General features: G+C 41.0%; 1 protein-coding gene across 7 annotated transcripts in view; it reads left to right on the top strand.

The window, feature by feature from the left end:
* Clhc1 (clathrin heavy chain linker domain containing 1) overlaps positions 1 to 17,823 on the top strand; it is a 29,249-nt gene that overhangs the window by 7,678 nt on the left and 3,748 nt on the right. For 2 of the 7 annotated variants that reach the window (XM_028778433.1, XM_028778422.1), the window contains exons 4-10: positions 672 to 805; positions 3,452 to 3,653; positions 3,840 to 3,952; positions 4,475 to 4,559; positions 6,994 to 7,100; positions 12,279 to 12,453; positions 15,365 to 15,567. In XM_028778433.1, the coding sequence (XP_028634266.1) occupies positions 672 to 805; positions 3,452 to 3,653; positions 3,840 to 3,952; positions 4,475 to 4,559; positions 6,994 to 7,100; positions 12,279 to 12,453; positions 15,365 to 15,567 (1,019 nt within the window). Of the gene's footprint in view, positions 1 to 671; positions 806 to 3,451; positions 3,666 to 3,839; positions 3,956 to 4,474; positions 4,560 to 6,993; positions 7,101 to 12,278; positions 12,454 to 15,364; positions 15,568 to 17,823 lie in introns of all 7 variants that reach the window. The other 5 variants (XM_028778425.1, XM_028778416.1, XM_028778450.1 and 2 more) reach the window with 4 other exon arrangements.

The following is a 17,823-nucleotide window of genomic DNA, read 5'->3' as shown; positions in this document are numbered from 1 at the left end:
TTTCTTTCTTTCTTTCTTTCTTTCTTTCTTTCTTTTCCTTTCTTTCTTTCCTTCTAGCTTCTTTAAGCCTAGTTGGTGGCTCATACCTGTAATCCAGCACTTGGGAGACTGAAAGAGTAAGATAACAAATTCAAAGCCAAATTTAGCTGCATAATGAGCCCCTTCCAAAAAAGAAAAAGAAAAGAATGGGCAGGGGTGGCGCACTCCTTTAATCCCAGCACTTGGGAGGCAGAGGCAGGCAGATTTCTGAGTTCAAGGCCAGCCTGGTCTACAGAGTGAGTCCAGGACAGCTAGGGCTACACAGAGAAACCCTGTCTCAAAAAAACCAAAAAAAAAAAAAAAAAAGAAAGAAAGAAAGAAAGAAAAGAAAAAGGGAAAACTAAAAATACTTTTCCAGTTGTAACTGAATAGATGGTGTTTTATGGCTAGATAACATTTACTGATTTGCACTGGGGTTCGCAATATGCTTTTATTGGAGATCTGAAAGGAAATTGTTCCTTATTTGTAGTGTGTCAGCTTCTGAGTATGGGTTTTCTAAACTTCTAGGTCATAATGGCTCAAATTATAATTAACCAAATAAAACAAAAATCTAGTCTTTTTTTAATATCATGAATCAAGAATTAGATTGGTTGTGACAAGCATATGAAAGCATTTCTGTTTTTTTTTTTAAGAATGAGGATTATTGAAAAAAATTCCAAAGCGATTCAATTGCAAATAGATGAGATGAGACAGCTGAGAATGGAGTATGACAAGAAAGAAGTAAAGGTCTGTGCTTCCTCCACGCAGCTCTGGAAGCCCATCCCAGGTGCAGTGCATTGTCTACACTTCTATTTCAGACAGACTCCCCAGTGTGTCCAGATGGCTCCCTCTTACACAAGCTAGTACACAAGCTAATATTGTAATACCTTCAGTAGTATGTTGTGCAAGCAACTTTAGGCAGGGTCCTCGTAGAGACTCTGCACAGAGTAAACTTCAAGCAATCCTGAAGGATGTGAAGACTTGCAATCTGGCCAGTTCACCTGGTGTACAGTCAGAAGCTCTCACATCAATGTCGGCATCACTTGAGAACTATTAAAAGTGGAAATCTGTGGAGCTGGTAAGATTAGTCAGTAAAGTGGCTACTCTGCAAACTCAGGGTTCAAACCCCTCTCTCATGCAAAAGCCAGTGCCTGCTCTGTAATCCAGTTCTGGGGTGGACAGAGACTGGTGGAAACAAGTGGATCCCCAGAGCTCATTGGCTTAAAGAAGACAGCTAGTATAAACCGTCATGTCCACACAGGTATATATACATACTTGCTGCACATGTACACACACACACCACAAATAATTTGTGGATCCAATCTCAGACTTAAGATATCAGAAACTTAGTGATTGAGTCCAGTGGGTGATAATTGTCTGAAGTTCTGGTTATTCTGATTGAGAGCCACTGATACATTAACAACTGTAGTGTATTAAGTTTGCTGAATGTCATTCATGGTGATGTCCAAGTTCACTGGTTTCATGTCTTTAATGTCCTTACTCTTGCTAAATTTGAGAAATGAAGTATATCCTGGCTTCATGTGGAATTCAGAGAGATTAGTTTGATGAACAGATTGTGACTTACAAGACTAAAGATAGTAATTTGAGGATAGTAACTCCAGTACTTACAGGTTTTTTTTTTTGCTCAGTGTTTATCCAGAGACAGAACTGGTAGGTGAAAGCTTTAGAAAGACAGATTTGGCTGGGCAGTGGTGGTGCACTCCTTTAATCCCAGCACTTGGGAGGCAGAGGCAGGCGGGTTTCTGAGTTCGAGGCCAGCCTGGTCCACAGAGTGAGTTCCAGGACAGCCAGGGCTACACAGAGAAACCCTGTCTCAAAAAAAACCAAACAATCAAAAAGAGAAAGACAGATTTGGACTATATTGAATGATCTGTGGTTTAGGGTAATGAACTATTCTGTACTACAAAATTTCAACCCAGGTTTTCAAATCATCTTACATTTGGTAATAGTAGGGCTACTTTCAAATGCAAAATTGTGACTAGCAAACTCCAAATAATACATGTGAATAAACACAGAACACACAGCACATTGGCTAACTGCCAAGAAGAGTCTTGGGGAGGGAACGCTTAAGATCTGAAAGGGTTAATCCTGAGTGTAGGGAAATTCTGGAGAGGGTAAATGTGGATTGTGTCTTGTTTTTTTAATGCTCTACTTTTTATTATTTTTAAAAAATTTTTATTTATTTACTTTACGTATATGAGTACACTGTAGCTGTCTTCAGACACCCCCAGAAGAGGGCATCGGATCCCATCACAGATGGTTGTGAGCCACCATGTGGTTGCTGGGAATTGAACTCAGGACCTCTGGAAGAACAGTCAGTGCTCTTAGCCACTGAGCCATCTCTCCAGCTCCACCCCCTTTTAAAATGTATTTATTTATTTATTTATTTACTATGTACACAGTGTTCTGCCTGCATATATGTATGCAGGCCAGAAGAGAGCACCAGACATCACTGTAGATGGTGAGTCACCATGTGGTTGCTAGGAATTGAACTCAGGATCTCTGGAAGAGCAGCCAGTGCTCTTAACCTCTGAGCCGCCTCTTCAGCCCCTTTTTATTATTTTTTGTGTGTTTGGGTGTTTTGTTTTGAATGTATGTCTGTGCACCACATGCATGCCCAGTACCCATAGAGGTTAGAAGAAGGCATTGTATCCCCTAGAACTGAAGTTAAGACTCTAGTGAGACACCCTGCGAGCACTAGAAACTGAACCCACTCTTCTGTTAGTAAAGCCAGCACTCCTAACTAGTAAACCATCTCTCCAGCCCTGGGTAGGTATCTTTTTCTTTTTCTCAAAGATGGGTTCTTTCTATGTAACCTGGTCGTCCTGGAACTTTCTATGTAGACCAGGCTGACCTTGGACTCACAGAAATCCACCCACCTGTGGGTGGATTATCCCTCTCTCAGTACTGGAATTAAAGGTGTGGGGGTGGGGGGGAGGGAGGGAGGAAGGGAGGGAGGGAAGGGGAAAGTGTGTGTGTGCGTGTAATGAACACAAAGGACATTTCAAGAGTAAGAGACATCTCAAGATTTGGTAGGCATCAGTTTTGTGTTAGAAAAGATAAACTTGTAGCAGGTTAGCTCCTGGAGGGTAATGGAAGCTGTGGTGTGAGAGAAATCCACTGGCCTGATCTTCAGTCGTTAGATGCTCTGATTGATACTGAACTATCCTGGATGCTGCATAAAACTCAGAAGGAGTGGAGAGTTTGCCTATTTTGTATAAGGCTAGGGTTCTCAGTACCACAACAAAGAAACAAATATATGTTAAAAAAACCAGCCTATTAGCGTTACAATTTTGTAATAATGGTATTTATGTTCAGTAAGCTACAAGTACCTGTTAGTGTTCCTGAATTATTTTATAATACAATAAACATTCCTAAATGAGGCTCAGGGTTTTTGTTTGTTTTCCCGTAGGGATGACTCTCCAGGATTCTGTCAATCTGGAAGCTCTTAATAAACATAAGCAGTATCTTCAGGATAAATATATAAAACTTAAACAAGACATGTCAACAAAGTATGTACCAGCCCAAAAGAAAATTGATCTAGATGAGGAAATGATTGTGATACTAAACCGGCGAGATATAGCTGAAAATCTGAACAAAGACCTGAAGTTTCGGTATGAATGTTGGTTATTATAGGTGTTAAAGGCTTTGCCTGTGTTTTCTCTCGATCTGCCACGTGACCCCGCTCAGTGTGTTGTCCGTGCTTGTCTCTCTGCCACGTGACCCCACTCAGTGTGTTGGCCACGCTTGTCTCTCTGCCACGTGACCCCGCTCAGTGTGTTGTCCGTGTTCTTTTGCAGCCATCAAAGACTGCAGGTTATTTCACGCATACTTTCTTCATGGGTGAAGAAGAACATGAGAATTCCATTTCAAGATGTCATGGAGAGAATTCGGAAAACCAAAGCTATCTATGGTAGTTTATCTGTATTTTTAATTAGCAAGAACAGAAGAAGGCACTTTACCCCAGAGCTAAAGGTTTTCCTAGGCTTAGTTTTAAAAATGTAAGCAAAAATATACTATTCTTAGATTAGGGATTAGATGATGGGGGAAAGTGTAACCCTGGTGAGGCAGTGAGAAAAACACCTGGGGCTGGAGATGGCTCAGTGGTTAAGGGCACTGGCTTCTCTTTCAGGGGACCCACGTTCAGCTCTCAGCACCCATATGGTGGCTCAAGACTGTAACTCCAGTTGCAGGGCATGACACCCCCATACCGACATACATGCATGCATAACACCAATGCACGTGAAATGTAAATGACTTTGTAAAGAGAGAGGGGGAAAATATCCTCATTCTTGAGAATGAGGTCGGGAAGGGGACGTGACTCACTTTAGGATGGGGCTGGTGCTGTGTGAAAGCAGAGTAAAACCCGTTGTTGGCTTATTTCTATTGTTAAACAGGTTGTTATCTCATTACAAATTGTCCTTTCAATGTTTAGGAGATGACAACATTGTTGATGAGCTATTTGAAGATGATCCAAACAAGACAAAAGAAGCTATAGTTATGCTTTACTACATTGAAAGGCAAATATCATTTGTATTTTGGGTTTGTTGTTTGTTTGTTTTGGGTGGGTTTTGTTGTTGCCTTTCTTTTTGTTTGCTTGTTTATTTTGTGATAACTTCTCACAACCCAAAAAGCCTCAGTACAGAATGTAGGATGGCCTTGAACTCCTGATCCTCCTACTGCCCCCCTCCTGACTACTGGCTTGCAGGTTTATCTTTTGTAGTTTGAAAATTCTGTTCTAGCTGACAAATTAGAAAAAAAAAATTAGAAATTTCTTTTTTTTCATAAATTTTTGTTTTTTTTTTCAGAAAATTATAGAATACCCTAGCTACTCCAATCTTTTTGTAATTATTTTTATTCTATGACATATTAAGTTACTTGTTACTATATAATATTTATTTTTATTTTTAATTACACTTTTTTTATTTTATGAGGGTAGTGGGGATAGCAGTCCGAGTACAAGTTGAAAGAATTCTTGCATAATTCCAAATCACAGACCATCATTGTAGAGACTAGGAACCTGAAGCAGCTGGTTGTATTATATCCAAAGTCAAAAGCAGAGAGCAATGAGCACAGGCTCTACATGTATTATCTGAGGTAGACGTAAAGTATTCTAAAGCATTCACCTTTAAAATTAATTTATAGGCTGCCAGGGTGGTGTGTAATCAGCATATGTAATATCTATGCTCTTAAATGTTAAACAGTTTTCATTGTTTGATTTGTTTGTTGTTGTGTTACAAAGAAATGGATACAGATAATTTAAAGCACTAAAGACTATCTTATTTTCTTACACAATATATTTTCCTGAGTCTAGCAGGATTTTTAAAATTTAGTATCATTTAAAAATATTAATTGTTACTACTTTTTAAAATGTTCATTGGTGTTTTACCTGCATGTATGTCTTTGTGAGGCTTTCAGAAGCTCTGGAACTAAAGATGCAGACAAGTGTGAGCTGCCATGTGGGTGCTGGGAATTGAACAGTGTTCTTAACTGCTAAGCCATCTCTCCAGTCCCCCCCCCAAATATTTATTATTTTTAAGTATGCACATGCATGAGTTTGTGTACATGAATTTTGGTGCCCACCAATGCTGGAGGAGTCAGATCCCCCAGAACTAGAGTTACAGGTGGCTGTGAGCCATCCTGCATAGATGCTGGCAACTGTCAAACATGGGTCTTCTGCAAGAGTGTTTTTAACCACTAAACCATCTTCAGCCCAAATTTAGTATGGTTTTTAATATTTCGTATGTGTTTGTACATGCATGCACATGTGAGTGGTTGCACATGAGTGTACAGACCAGAGATTGGGGTTAACATTCTCTAATTGCTTCTCCGTCTTATTTACTTACATATTTACTGTCTAATTCACTTATTTAATGTGAGTGTACGCATGCATATACCACCACACAAGCTGGGTCCAAGGACATCCTAGTGGAGTCAGCTCTTTGAGCCCAATTTACACAGGAGGGCAAGCTCAGGTCACCAACCTTCTCTGAATCCTGAGGGAGCCTCTGCCTTGTCGGCACCGGGATGAGAAGCTCTACGCTGTGCCAGGGTGTACGTGGGTGGTGGGTATCTGGACTCAGGTCCTCACTTTTGAGCGGCAAACACATCACATACCAAGCCATCAGACTCCAGCTACAGTTTTCACTGGATAGGAAAACCTTTGTTGAGATTTGAAGTCTTAGACATTTTGCTCAATGTTACTTGTTTTTTTTTTTTTCCACTTTATTCAACATTCATTTGAGGCACTGTGTCACCCCTCTTTTCCTAAAAAGGGAGCTTTGCTGTGTGAAGGAGGCTTATGTGAAATATTATCTCTGCTTGTGTTGATGAGGGTTTCATACCTGACAGACCAGCATTGGCTTCTGAATGTCAGGAACATAGCTTGGTTCTGCAGCTGGGCTGCGTGTGCGCTGGGTTATTTCTCCTAGGTCCAGTTGCTAAGCAGATAGCTCTTTCCTGATTATCTGTGAGAAGAGAAGCCCCAGCTCACTATGAACCCACTTTCTGTTTTCTGTGAGAGGTTTGTGGGGACAGAGTGCAGGGTCAGGTTCAAAGTTCCTCAGAGGATGTGAATTTAACACGGAGACAAACAGGTCAAAACAAACTCTAGAGCCGGGTGGTGGTGGTGCACGCCTTTAATCCCAGCACTTGGGAGGCAGAGACAGGTGGATTTCTGAGTTCGAGAGTTCGAGGCTAGCCTGGTCTACAGAGTGAGTTCCAGGACAGCCAGGACTACACAGAGAAACCCTGTCTCGAAAAACAAAACAAACAAACAAACAAAACAAAAAACCCCCTAGGATTCTAGGGAAACACTGAACATGGTACTGAATAAATGAATTTAGTTATAACTTATTAGAGTACTATTTGTTTTCCACTATATCATTATACTTAATTTCTAATATTTGGGTTTTGTGTATCATTGTAATATGTTTTAAAATGCTATGGTTGTAGGTTCAATGAATTAATCTCCCTTGGTGAATATGAGAGGGCAGCTTGTTTTGCAGCAAACAGTCCAAAGAGAATTCTTCAAAATACTGGTACAATGAATAAATTTAAGGGTAAGCAAATCTCTCTGAAATATATATATATGCAAATTATACTTATTTTCTTGATAGAATGAAAATAGTATTCTAAGAGGCTAGTCTTTTATTGCCCCATCTTTATTATTTGTTGTTTCCTTAGCTGTAGTATTAGGGATTTCTTTTGATTTTCTAAGTTAAATTATGAAGTGTTTCATACATGGGAAAGCATGAAGAAATGTAGCATTAATATACCCACCATCAAGATTTTATAATATTAATTTTTTTGGTCAAACATGTTCCATGTGCTTTTTTAAAGTTTTGTTTTTTGATTTTTTTTGTTTTGGTTTGGTTTTTTTGTAGATTGGAATCATAAAATAAATTATACATTTTAGAGGTATGATGCTGAGTGTGAAATATGGGGGCTTCATACATGCTAGGCAAGTACTCTACCATGGAGATACACCCCAGCCCAAATACTGTATAAAGTACGTAATTTGCTAAGATTGACATTTGCACAGGCCCATCACATATACATACCCATGGCATCATCACCACAAAGCTCCCTCAAGCCCATTGGCAGGTTTCCTCTTCCACTCCTCACACCCACTCCTGTCTACAGGCTCTCCTCCCAGACTCCATGAAACCACTAATTTGCTTTCAGTTACCGTAGGTAAGTTGTTTTTTTCTATAACTAAAAACAGGCTGTAGGTGGTGGTGTTAGCATTCTGTCTAAACTCTACCCCCACAGTTATCTGGCAACAGCCAGGTATGCTCCTCCCTACAGTTACCTGGCAACAGTCAGGTTGGCCTGGCCCACTATAAAAGGGGTTGTTTGCTCCCTCCTCTCTCTCTTCCTCTCTTGCCTCTTGCTTCTCTCTTGCCCCCCCACCACGTGCTTGTGGCCAGCCTCTGTTCTCCTCTACTTCTCTTTTCTCTTTTCCTCTCCTCTTCCCTTTCCTCCCCTCTCCTCCCACGCCCCATCTCTCTGCCTCTACTACTGTTAGCATTTTGTCTAAACTCCACCTCCACAGTTACCTGGCAATAGCCAGGTAGGCCTGGCCCAACATAAAAGGGGCTGCTTGCCCCCTCCTCTCTCTTGATCTCTTGCCTCTAGCTTCTCTCTGTCCCCTCGCCCCTCCTCCTTCCCTTCCCCCTCTCCACGTGAACATGGCCAACCTCTACTTCTCTACTCTACTTCTTTTCTCTTCTCTTCTCTTCTCTTCTCTTCTCTTCTCTTCTCTTCTCTTCTCTTCTCTTCTCTTCTCTTCTTCTCTTGTCTTCTCTCCTCCTCCTCCCCCTCCTCTTCCTCCTCCTCCTCTTCTTCTTCCTCTCTCTCTCTCTCTCTCTCTCTCTCTCTCTCTCTCCCTCCCTCCCTCCTGGCTCCCCTCCCCATGCCCTGAATAAACTCTATTCTATGCTATACCAGTGTGTGGCTGGTCCCTGGGAAGAGATGCCTCACCATGGGCCCACTGAGACATCCTCTTCCCACATACCTCACCACACAGCCATAGAACATATTCTATATCTCTTTATCTTTTTATAAACATCAGGAGGTATTATAATTATTATTATTTGGGGTGTAGAGTCTTACTGTCAGGGGATATGAGACTGGCAGATGGCTGGAGAGGGAAGCCATAAATAAGTAACAAAGTAGAATGTTTGCAGAAGTGACCCTTCTGCACAGCCCCCTTCCAGCTGACCTATCCCTGGGATGTGTCCCAGCTAGGACTTGGAGGGTCTTTGAGCCAGTAAATCTACTCTTTGTCTGTGCTGACCAACTCAAGATGAGTAGAAGGGAGTCCATCCCAGGCCAAAAATCTGGAGCCCTTTATGGGGATGTTGGTTTCTAAATTCCATTATATGGAGACTGTCCTTGTGCGTGTATGGAGGGGGCGGGAGGGAGATATTTAGTTTATTCATCTGTCATTGGACATATTGAATGATGGAAATAAATAATTGAGGAAGACACAAATAAATAGAAAGATATTAAGGGAGACCCTATAGACCAGCAGTCTCAACTAACCTGGACCCTCAGAATCTCTCAGACACTGAGCCACCAACTAGGCAGCACACACCAGCTGATATGAGGCCCCCAACACATATACAGCAGAGGACTGCCTGGACTGGACTTAGTCAGAAAAGATACACTTAACCCTTGAGAGACTTGGGGTCCTAGGGAGTGGGGAGGTCTGGTGAGGTGGGGTGGGGGGCCATCCTCATAGAGCCATGGGGGCGGAGGGAGGTGTGAGATGTGGAACAGTCAGAGGGTAGACCAGGAAGGGGATACAGTCTAGTCTGTAAAAAGAAAAAAAAAGATTAAAGAATAAATAAAAAGAAGAAGGAGGAAAAGGAAGATATTTTCTGCTCATGGGGTAGAAGAATAAATATTGTTGAGACACCAATAAAAGCAATGTTAAGATTCAATATAATCTTTGTAATTCAATAGCATTTTCTTTTCTTTTTTTTAAAGATTTATTTATTTATATGAGTACACTGTTGCTGTCTTCAGACACACTAGAAGAGGGCATCAGATCCCATTACAGGTGGTTGTGAGCCACCATGTGGTTGCTGGGAATTGATCTCAGGACCCCTGGGAAAGCAGTCGGTGCTCTTAACCGCTGATCCATCTCACCAGCCCCCAAGGTACCTCTTATAAACGCAAACATTTAACTGGGGCTGACTTGCAGTTTCAGAGATTTAATCCATTATCATAATAGGAAGCATTCAGTCAGACAAGGTGCTGGAGAAAGAGCTGAGAAGTTTGCATCCTAATCTGAAGGCAACTAGTGGGTGGAGCCTGAGCATAGGAGTAGACCTCCAAAGCCCGCCCCCATAGTGGCACACTTCCTCCAACAAGTCCACACCTCCTACCAGTACCACTCCAGGCCCTAGTCCCCAGAGGCTTGTTCAAACACATGAGTTATGGGAGCCATACTTAGCCATAGCATAATGTGAAATACATTTAGTCCAACTTCAAAAATCAGAAGTTCAAAGTCTCTTTTGAGATTCATGCAATCTTTTTTTTTTTTGGTTTTTTAAGACAGGGTTTCTCTGTGTAGCCCGGGATGTCCTGGAACTCACTCTGTAGACCAGGCTGGCCTCGAACTCAGAAATCCACCTGCCTCTGCCTCCCAAGTGCTGGGATTAAAGGCGTGCGCCACCACCGCCCGGCAACAATCTTATAATTTTAATCCAATAAAAAATCAAAATCAAAAAGCAGATCACATAGTTCCAACAACATATCATTACATTACCATTCCAAAATGTCATAGTGAGGAAATACTGTACTAGAGCAATACCCCAGACCAGCTGGGCAAACTCCAAACTCCTCGTCTCCAGGGCCAATGTCAAAGCACTCTTCAGATCACCCACTCCTTTCATCCTTGTTGACTTCTGTTGGCAGATCTGGCATTCAGCAACAGCAAACTTTGTTCTCTGGGGGTGGCTCTACACCTTCTTAGCAGCTTTTCTCGGCAGGAATTCCATGGCTTTGACATTTCTAAAATCTTGGAGTATCCAAAGCAACTTCAACTTTACAGCTATCTGTTCCAATGTCTGGGATCCACACATGATCTTCTGGGCTCCTCCAAAGGGTTTGAGTCACTTCTCCAACTCTGCCCTCTGGAGCACTCTAGGCTCTGGGTGACTCCACTGCTGCTGCTGCTCTTGGTTGTCATCTCATGGTGCTGGCATCTCCAACATGCCGGGGTCTTCTACTGCAACTAGGCCTTACCAATAGCCTCTTATAGGCTCTTTTCATTATGTCAAGTCTCGACTTCTTTGCATGACCCCTTCAGTCCTGAGATGAACTGCAGCTGAGACTTCACCCTTCACCAATGGCTTTTCCTGGCCTCTAACAATTCCAAGCCTCAGGTGCTCTTCATGACTCCTTCATGCCTTCAAAACCAGTATTACCTGGGTGATTCTTACATACTACCAAGTCCAGCTGCAGTCTGAGGTACAACATTGGTTATTTCTGGATACAGCTTCTTTGTGCTCTCAGAAAACACTTCCCAGAAGATTTCACCTCAGTGATTCTGGTCTCTTCTTAATCATCACTAATTTCTTAGCTCCAGCTAACCAGCATCAATTGTCCCAGTAACCCCTTCTATTATTGACTGTAAACCCAGAGCCACATGGCCAAAGCTACCGAGTTCTTCTGCTTGCTGGGGCTGGAACATGGACCACTTGTTCTATTACATTATCACCAACTTTCTGTTTTCCAACACCTTCACTGCCTAAGCTTGACTGTCCTGGAACTTGCTCTGTAGATTAGCCCTGAGCTCAGAGATCTGTATAGCTCTCTCTCCTGAATGCTGAGATTAAAGGCATGTACCACCATGTCTAGACTTAAGCTTTTCTTTACCTGGAACTTGTTCTGTTCTGTATCAGGCTGGCCTTGAATTTAGAGATCTGCTTGCCTCTATCTCCTAGGATTAAAGGCATGTACTATCATACCTGGACCTAAAACATTCCATGGCTTTCCAAATCCAAAGTTTCAAAATCTACATTTCTCTAAACAAAAACATGGCCAAGGCTATCACATCCATACCTGAGTCATTGCTATGAAAAGACATCATGACTAAGGCAACTCTTAATGAAAGCAAATATTTAATTGGAGCTGGCTTGAATTTCAGAGGTTTAGTCCATTATCATCATAGCAGGCAGACATAGTGCTGAAGAAGGAGCTGAGAGTTCTGCATCTTGATCTGAAGGCAACCAGGAGAGACTGGCATCCTCAGCCAGCTAGAAGGAAGCTCTCTTCCACTGTGGGTGGAGACCTCCAAAGCCCACCCCCACAGTGACACACTTCCTTAAACAAGGCCACACTTCCTAACAGTACCATTCCCTATGGGCCAAGCATATTCAAACCACCACAGTAGATTCCCCTTTAAGGTCTGTAGCCTCTCCAGCCACTGATAGTTGTCTAGGTTACAAGCATGCATTACCTTCTATTGATTAGGAGATATCTGAGCTTCTGATGGCTCTCAGCTATTTTTGGCATCATTTGGCTTGCAGACAAATCACCATGGTCTCTGCCTCCATCGTTATAGCGATATTATTAGAAAAAAATGTAGAATTTATTCTGTATCTATTGTTAACGGTTTGGAAAATGTAAAGAAATTAAAGAGTAATATGAACTACAAAATGCAATCTAATTCTTAATGAACTGGACTCAAACTTCTCATTCTTTTTTTTTTTTTCTTTTTGTAGCTATTGGAAAAATTAGAGGAAAGCCTCTCCCATTACTCTTGTTTTTTGAGGCTATATTTAGCACCAGTCAAGCTTTCAAACGTCCTATTAATGCCGACCTAACCATGGAGGGAATCAAATGTGGATTATCTGAGGAACGGCTTGATTTAGTTACCCACTGGGTCACCCAGGAAAAGTAAGCAAAATTAAGCTGCTAACTTAATTTCAACATTAGTTAATATGATTGTTTTCCTCTGACTTACAATAGTTAGTTGTTATCTGTGAACTAGAGTTTCTCAGTGTGGCCTAGACAGGCCTCAAGATCAAATCCCTCTGCCTCAGTCTCTTACATGCTGGGATTATAGGCTCGTGATACTACATTCAGCTAATGGATTGTTATAAGCACTGTGTTTTAGGATTTACTTCAATTCTGTGTTGAAATTAATTAGAAAGTATCTAAGGCCTAGCCACAGAGAGCTCAGACTAAAAGTCAGTTAACTGAAGTTCACAAAATAAAATATGGCAAGCTAGCATCAGATGTAAGTTGAGTGACATAGGCACAGAATGATTGGTCAATAGCACACTTCTTAGGTGAGAAAAAGGCAAGGAACCTGATTCTAGACAGGCTGTAGCACGTGTGTCATAACCTAGGAGGCGTTTGTACGGAGGGGAGGAGGGCCATCCCCATGGTTGAACTGAGGAACATTTAAGCCAGCAGCTAGACTTGAAGCCAGGTCTCCTACAGACTGGCAGATCTGTGCTAGTGTGTGTAGGGCTCACCTATCTAGAACCTGAGGCTGAGTCAGGGTGTGTGTGTGTGTGTGTGTGTGGGAGGGGGGATGTGGGTGAGGTCACATGGGCTTCCTAGTAATCTGAGTGGAGCCACACAGGGAAGGGCAAGAGCCAAGCAAGGAAGTGGCAAAGCCTTAGCCACGGGCTGGAGAGATGGCTCAGCGGTTAAGAGCACTGATTGCTCTTCTAGAGGTCCTGAGTTCAATTCCCAGCAACCACATGGTGACTCACAACTATCTGTAATGGGATCTGATGCCCTCTTCTGGTGTGTCTGATCACAGCAACTGTGTACTTACATTCATAAAATAAATAAATCTTAAAAAAAAAAAAAAAGAAGCCTTAGCCACATCTCCCAGACAAACCATGCTTGGATCTGCTCCACCTTGAGGGAAGGGCCCAGGCTTTCATGTCTACCAGCTTGGTTGGTTTATAAAGAAAAATTAAGCCGGGCGGTGGTGGCACACGCCTTTAATCCCAGCACAGGCAGAGGCAGGCGGGTTTCTGAGTTTGAGGCCAGCCTGGTCTACAGAGTGAGTACCAGGACAGCCAGGGCTACACAGAGAAACCCTGTCTCGAAAAACGAAAAAAAGAAAAGAAAAATTAAGCCTTCTGATTTTGAACCCCTCCACTTCTCACCCCTATAAACAGAGTCTGTATTTACTGCGTGTCCAATTCTGAGACATTTTGTAGAGGTATCAGAATTTCATTGTAATGTTAGCAGCATTTTGTTAGATGTATAGAAACACCACTATTATGTAAGTGTGCTATTTTTGCATCCATTAATTAAAAATATAACTAAAGCACAATTTCCATATAAGCACTAATTAGACAAGATTTTTCTGATAATGCCCAAATATTCTTTTGACTTATGTTGAAAATTTCTGAGTAGCATTACTGCAGTAGTACAGACAGTTGGTTCACTGTCGTTGAAGTATAAACAGGTACATTTTTTTGTTTGTTTGTTTTTTTCGAGACAGGGTTTCTCTGTGTAGCCCTGGCTGTCCTCGAACTCACTCTGTAGACCAGGCTAGCCTCGAACTCAGAAATCCGCCTGCCTCTGCCTCCCAAGTGCTGGGATTAAAGGCGTGCGCCACCACTGCCCGGCTAAACAGGTACATTTAAATATTGTACCAAATGAAGTGATTCAGTTCAACTGTTTGGAAAGAACTGTTTCCTCAATTTCTCCTAGAGGGTGGCTGTATTCCACCACCACCACCCAACCTACCCCACCCTGCCACACACACACTTTGCTTCTTATTATCTATAACAAATTTAAACTAAGAGGTACTGTCACACTTAAAACTGGGTGCTGTGGTGGAGGGCGTACATGAGAATTCCAGGAAAGCAAACGCTATGATGGCGAGATAGAGCAGGAGTTTTGTCTACACTGCCTTGTGTTCTGCCTGGTCTCATGCACACAGCCACCTAGAAGCTATCTTGGATCTGAGAATAGAAGAGAGAGAGAGAGAGAGAGAGAGAGAGAGAGAGAGAGAGAGAGAGAGAGCGAGAGCGAGAGAGAGCAGTTATTCTTAAAATGCCTTGGCTAACTCAATGACTGGGCACTCCTACTACATCTTCCCCTGTTAGCCGAGGCCCAGTTGGGGAAGTGACTAGTGGCCACTTACCCAAAATCTCACATTGCTGGCTGACTTTTCTCCTCTGCTACTGTGTCCCATTCTTCTCCCTCCCAGTCCCTAATTCTCTCTCTGCATCCTACCTGCTCAACTCTCAATGTCCCTGTGTTCAGCCATTGGCTACTGGCAACATAATTGATAGATCAAAAACCAAATGATGGCAAGGACCTTCAGTATCAGTAAACACAGATTCCTGATTAAATCAAAGGATCAGAACCACCCTCTATAGGGAGATGTGGTTTTTCTTTTGGTGTGAATGCCTACAAGATCTAATTATAGGCCAAGATTATCCCCTTTACCTTTTGCCAACGTCTAAAAAGTTGTTACATTCTGCAGACTCTAGGTAACTTATGAGAACATTGAGGTTTCCCAGTTGCATGCAGACCTTCCTTACCTGACAATTTGAATTCTGTCAGTCTTTTCAGGAGAGTTTAAGTCTTGCTTATAGACATTAAGACATTTGATCTCAATTTTCCCAAAATTATTTCCTCAAAGGAGAATTGTTTTTGGTTTTGCCAATCTCAAATGTGTTTAATTTCTACCACATTATCAATTGCTTATTGACTTACAATTTTATAGGTAATTTATAATCCATTTACAGTCTTGAATTTTCAGATATTTCAGTCTCAACCACTCATCTACAATTTTCTGACATGTGCTGTAATGATCTGCTTGCTTCAGGCTGACATTTTCTGAGAAGGCTGGCGATATTATTTTTGCTTATGGAGAGGAGCACACATACCACAAGTCCAAATGCTTGGCATTAGCTCAGATTGTCTACAATGAATGTGGGCTACACAAGAAAGCTCTTCTTTGCCTGTGTAAACAGGGTCAGTTTCATGAGGCTATGGAACATATACAACAGTCCAAGGACATTAGCATTGGTAAGTAAAAAGACCTAGTTACTAAATACATTTTAACTCTGACATCACTCATAGGAGCTGGCATTGTTTGAAATTTAGCTTATAAAATACTTTTATACATACTGATAGGATATTTCTTTTGTAAATTTTCTTTCTTTTTTTGTAAATTTTCATGAAAGAAAGATAGAGTTAATTGAATTCTATGAGACACATTATGCAAAAGAAACATTTAATATGTGGCTATTACTAGAATTATGTAGTATTAAAGACAAATTTACTTCATATGATAGACCATACTACATTTTAAAGGATTTTAAAAAAATATCTAAATTTTTTACATATAATATACATATAGTACATATATGTATTATAACAATTATGCATGAAGTATTAGTAATTATCATTTCAGAATTTTGAATACCTAGCTTGTAATGGGATGTGATTTGAGAGAACTGTAAACAGTTGACTGACTCTAGTTCAATGACCTGATACAGTTGACTAACCTTAGTTCAATGGCCTGATCTCTTAACATCTTAACGAGAATCTCAACAGGGTGAGCTTATGGAACTTCCGGCCTGACAGCCCCCATTCCTCAGGCATAAGCCAATCTCCATTTTTAGGCTGTTTGTTTAGTCTAAGAAGTTACAAAAAACAAACGAATAAGTAAATATAAAAAAAGAAATAAAGGAAAAAGTTGCAAACCAAACCAAAGCATAGCAGCTTTAAGCCATATTTCCCAAGATAAAGGATATTTATGGCTGTTGAATTTGATCAATTTCAAATAGTGAGTTGATGCTTACTCACATCATGTATGTGTTTCAATGTTCTTAATGTCTTCATTCATTGATATCAACATCATACCTGACTTTACCGTCAGAGCAGTAGGGAGCTGCCTAAGTGCATTAGTGTACTTAATCATTTTGTTGAGTCTGATGTAATTTTTGTTATAATATCTTCTTTATAGAAAGACATTGTGTGTGTTTTCCCAGAGAGGATGAGCCACAAAGGGACATTTGCCAGTAGTTACACAATAGCAGAGCAGCCTGGTATAGTGGGAGCACTCTACTAAAATTAGTTGAGTAAATTATGTATTGTATTATTAACTAAAGACACATTCAATTCCTGTACTGGTTTCAGTTTCTGTGTGAAAGACTTATATCAGTGTTTAGATGTAAAATATGGCTATATTCTGCTTAGATAGTAAGCAAGGAGAGTGGGTCATATTTGGAATTTCTAATTAGAAAATTCTCAGGTAATATTGTCAAAGAAATCAATTTATAGGAGAGAAGTTTGAATAGCTATTGAGTGTAATAGAGAGAGATGGGTTAGCTTTAGATGTTAAAACTCAAGATGAGTGATTTAAGCCATAAACTTGTTACTTTTCTAAGAATTAATAGTTTGATTTAATTGATGTAGAATAATATTCTGTACTTCCTTCTCCCCACTTCTTCTCTTAACCTCTTTTTTTGTATGTATGTATGTGCATGTGTTCATATATACATACACACAGGTATACATAATAATATTTGGGGGAAAGGTGTGAATACTGGGGACCAGGTAGACCATTTTACATTATATCATGTGTAATTCAGAGAAAATGAACATCTCTAAGCCTATTTTCTTACTGGTAATACAAAAATGGTAATATATTACTAATTCTGAGTAGCCAAGTCAGTTCATAACTATCTGTTAGTTCCTGGCACACAGTACATTTGTCCAGTAAAAACTAGATTACCCCATATTGCCTTTTAGAGACAAATTACATTTACAATAGTTCACAAAAGACCTAGAATTTATTTTGAGAATTACTTCTTGTGGCCTAAAAGGGATATCTTGTGTTGAAAATTTAAGAAATTAGCTGGATGGTGGTGGCGCATACCTTTAATCCCAGCACTCAGGAGGGAGAGGTAGGTAGGTCCCCAACTTTGAGGCCAGCCTGATTTGTAGAGTATGTTCCAGGAAGCCAGGGCTCCACAAAGAAATCCTTTCTTGAAAAACAAACACACAAGCAAACAAACAAACAAGAAGAAGGAAGGAAGGAAGGAAGGAAGGAAGGAAGGAAGGAAGGAAGGAAGGAAAGAAGGAAGGAAGGAAAGAGAAAAATTTAGGAAATGAATGTGAGATTTAGCTGGGCGGTGGTGGCGCACGCCTTTAATCCCAGCACTTGGGAGGCAGAAGCAGGTGGATTTCTGAGTTCGCAGTCAGCCTGGTCTACAGAGTGAGTTCCAGGACAGCCAGAACTACACAGAGAAACCCTGTCTCGAAAAACCAAAAAAA

This window comes from Grammomys surdaster, unplaced genomic scaffold (assembly GCF_004785775.1).
Source record: "Grammomys surdaster isolate TR1022 unplaced genomic scaffold, NIH_TR_1.0 67, whole genome shotgun sequence".
Lineage (NCBI taxonomy): Eukaryota > Metazoa > Chordata > Mammalia > Rodentia > Muridae > Grammomys > Grammomys surdaster.
Note: the sequence above shows the minus strand (reverse complement) of the source record. Positions and strands in the feature narration are given on the sequence as shown.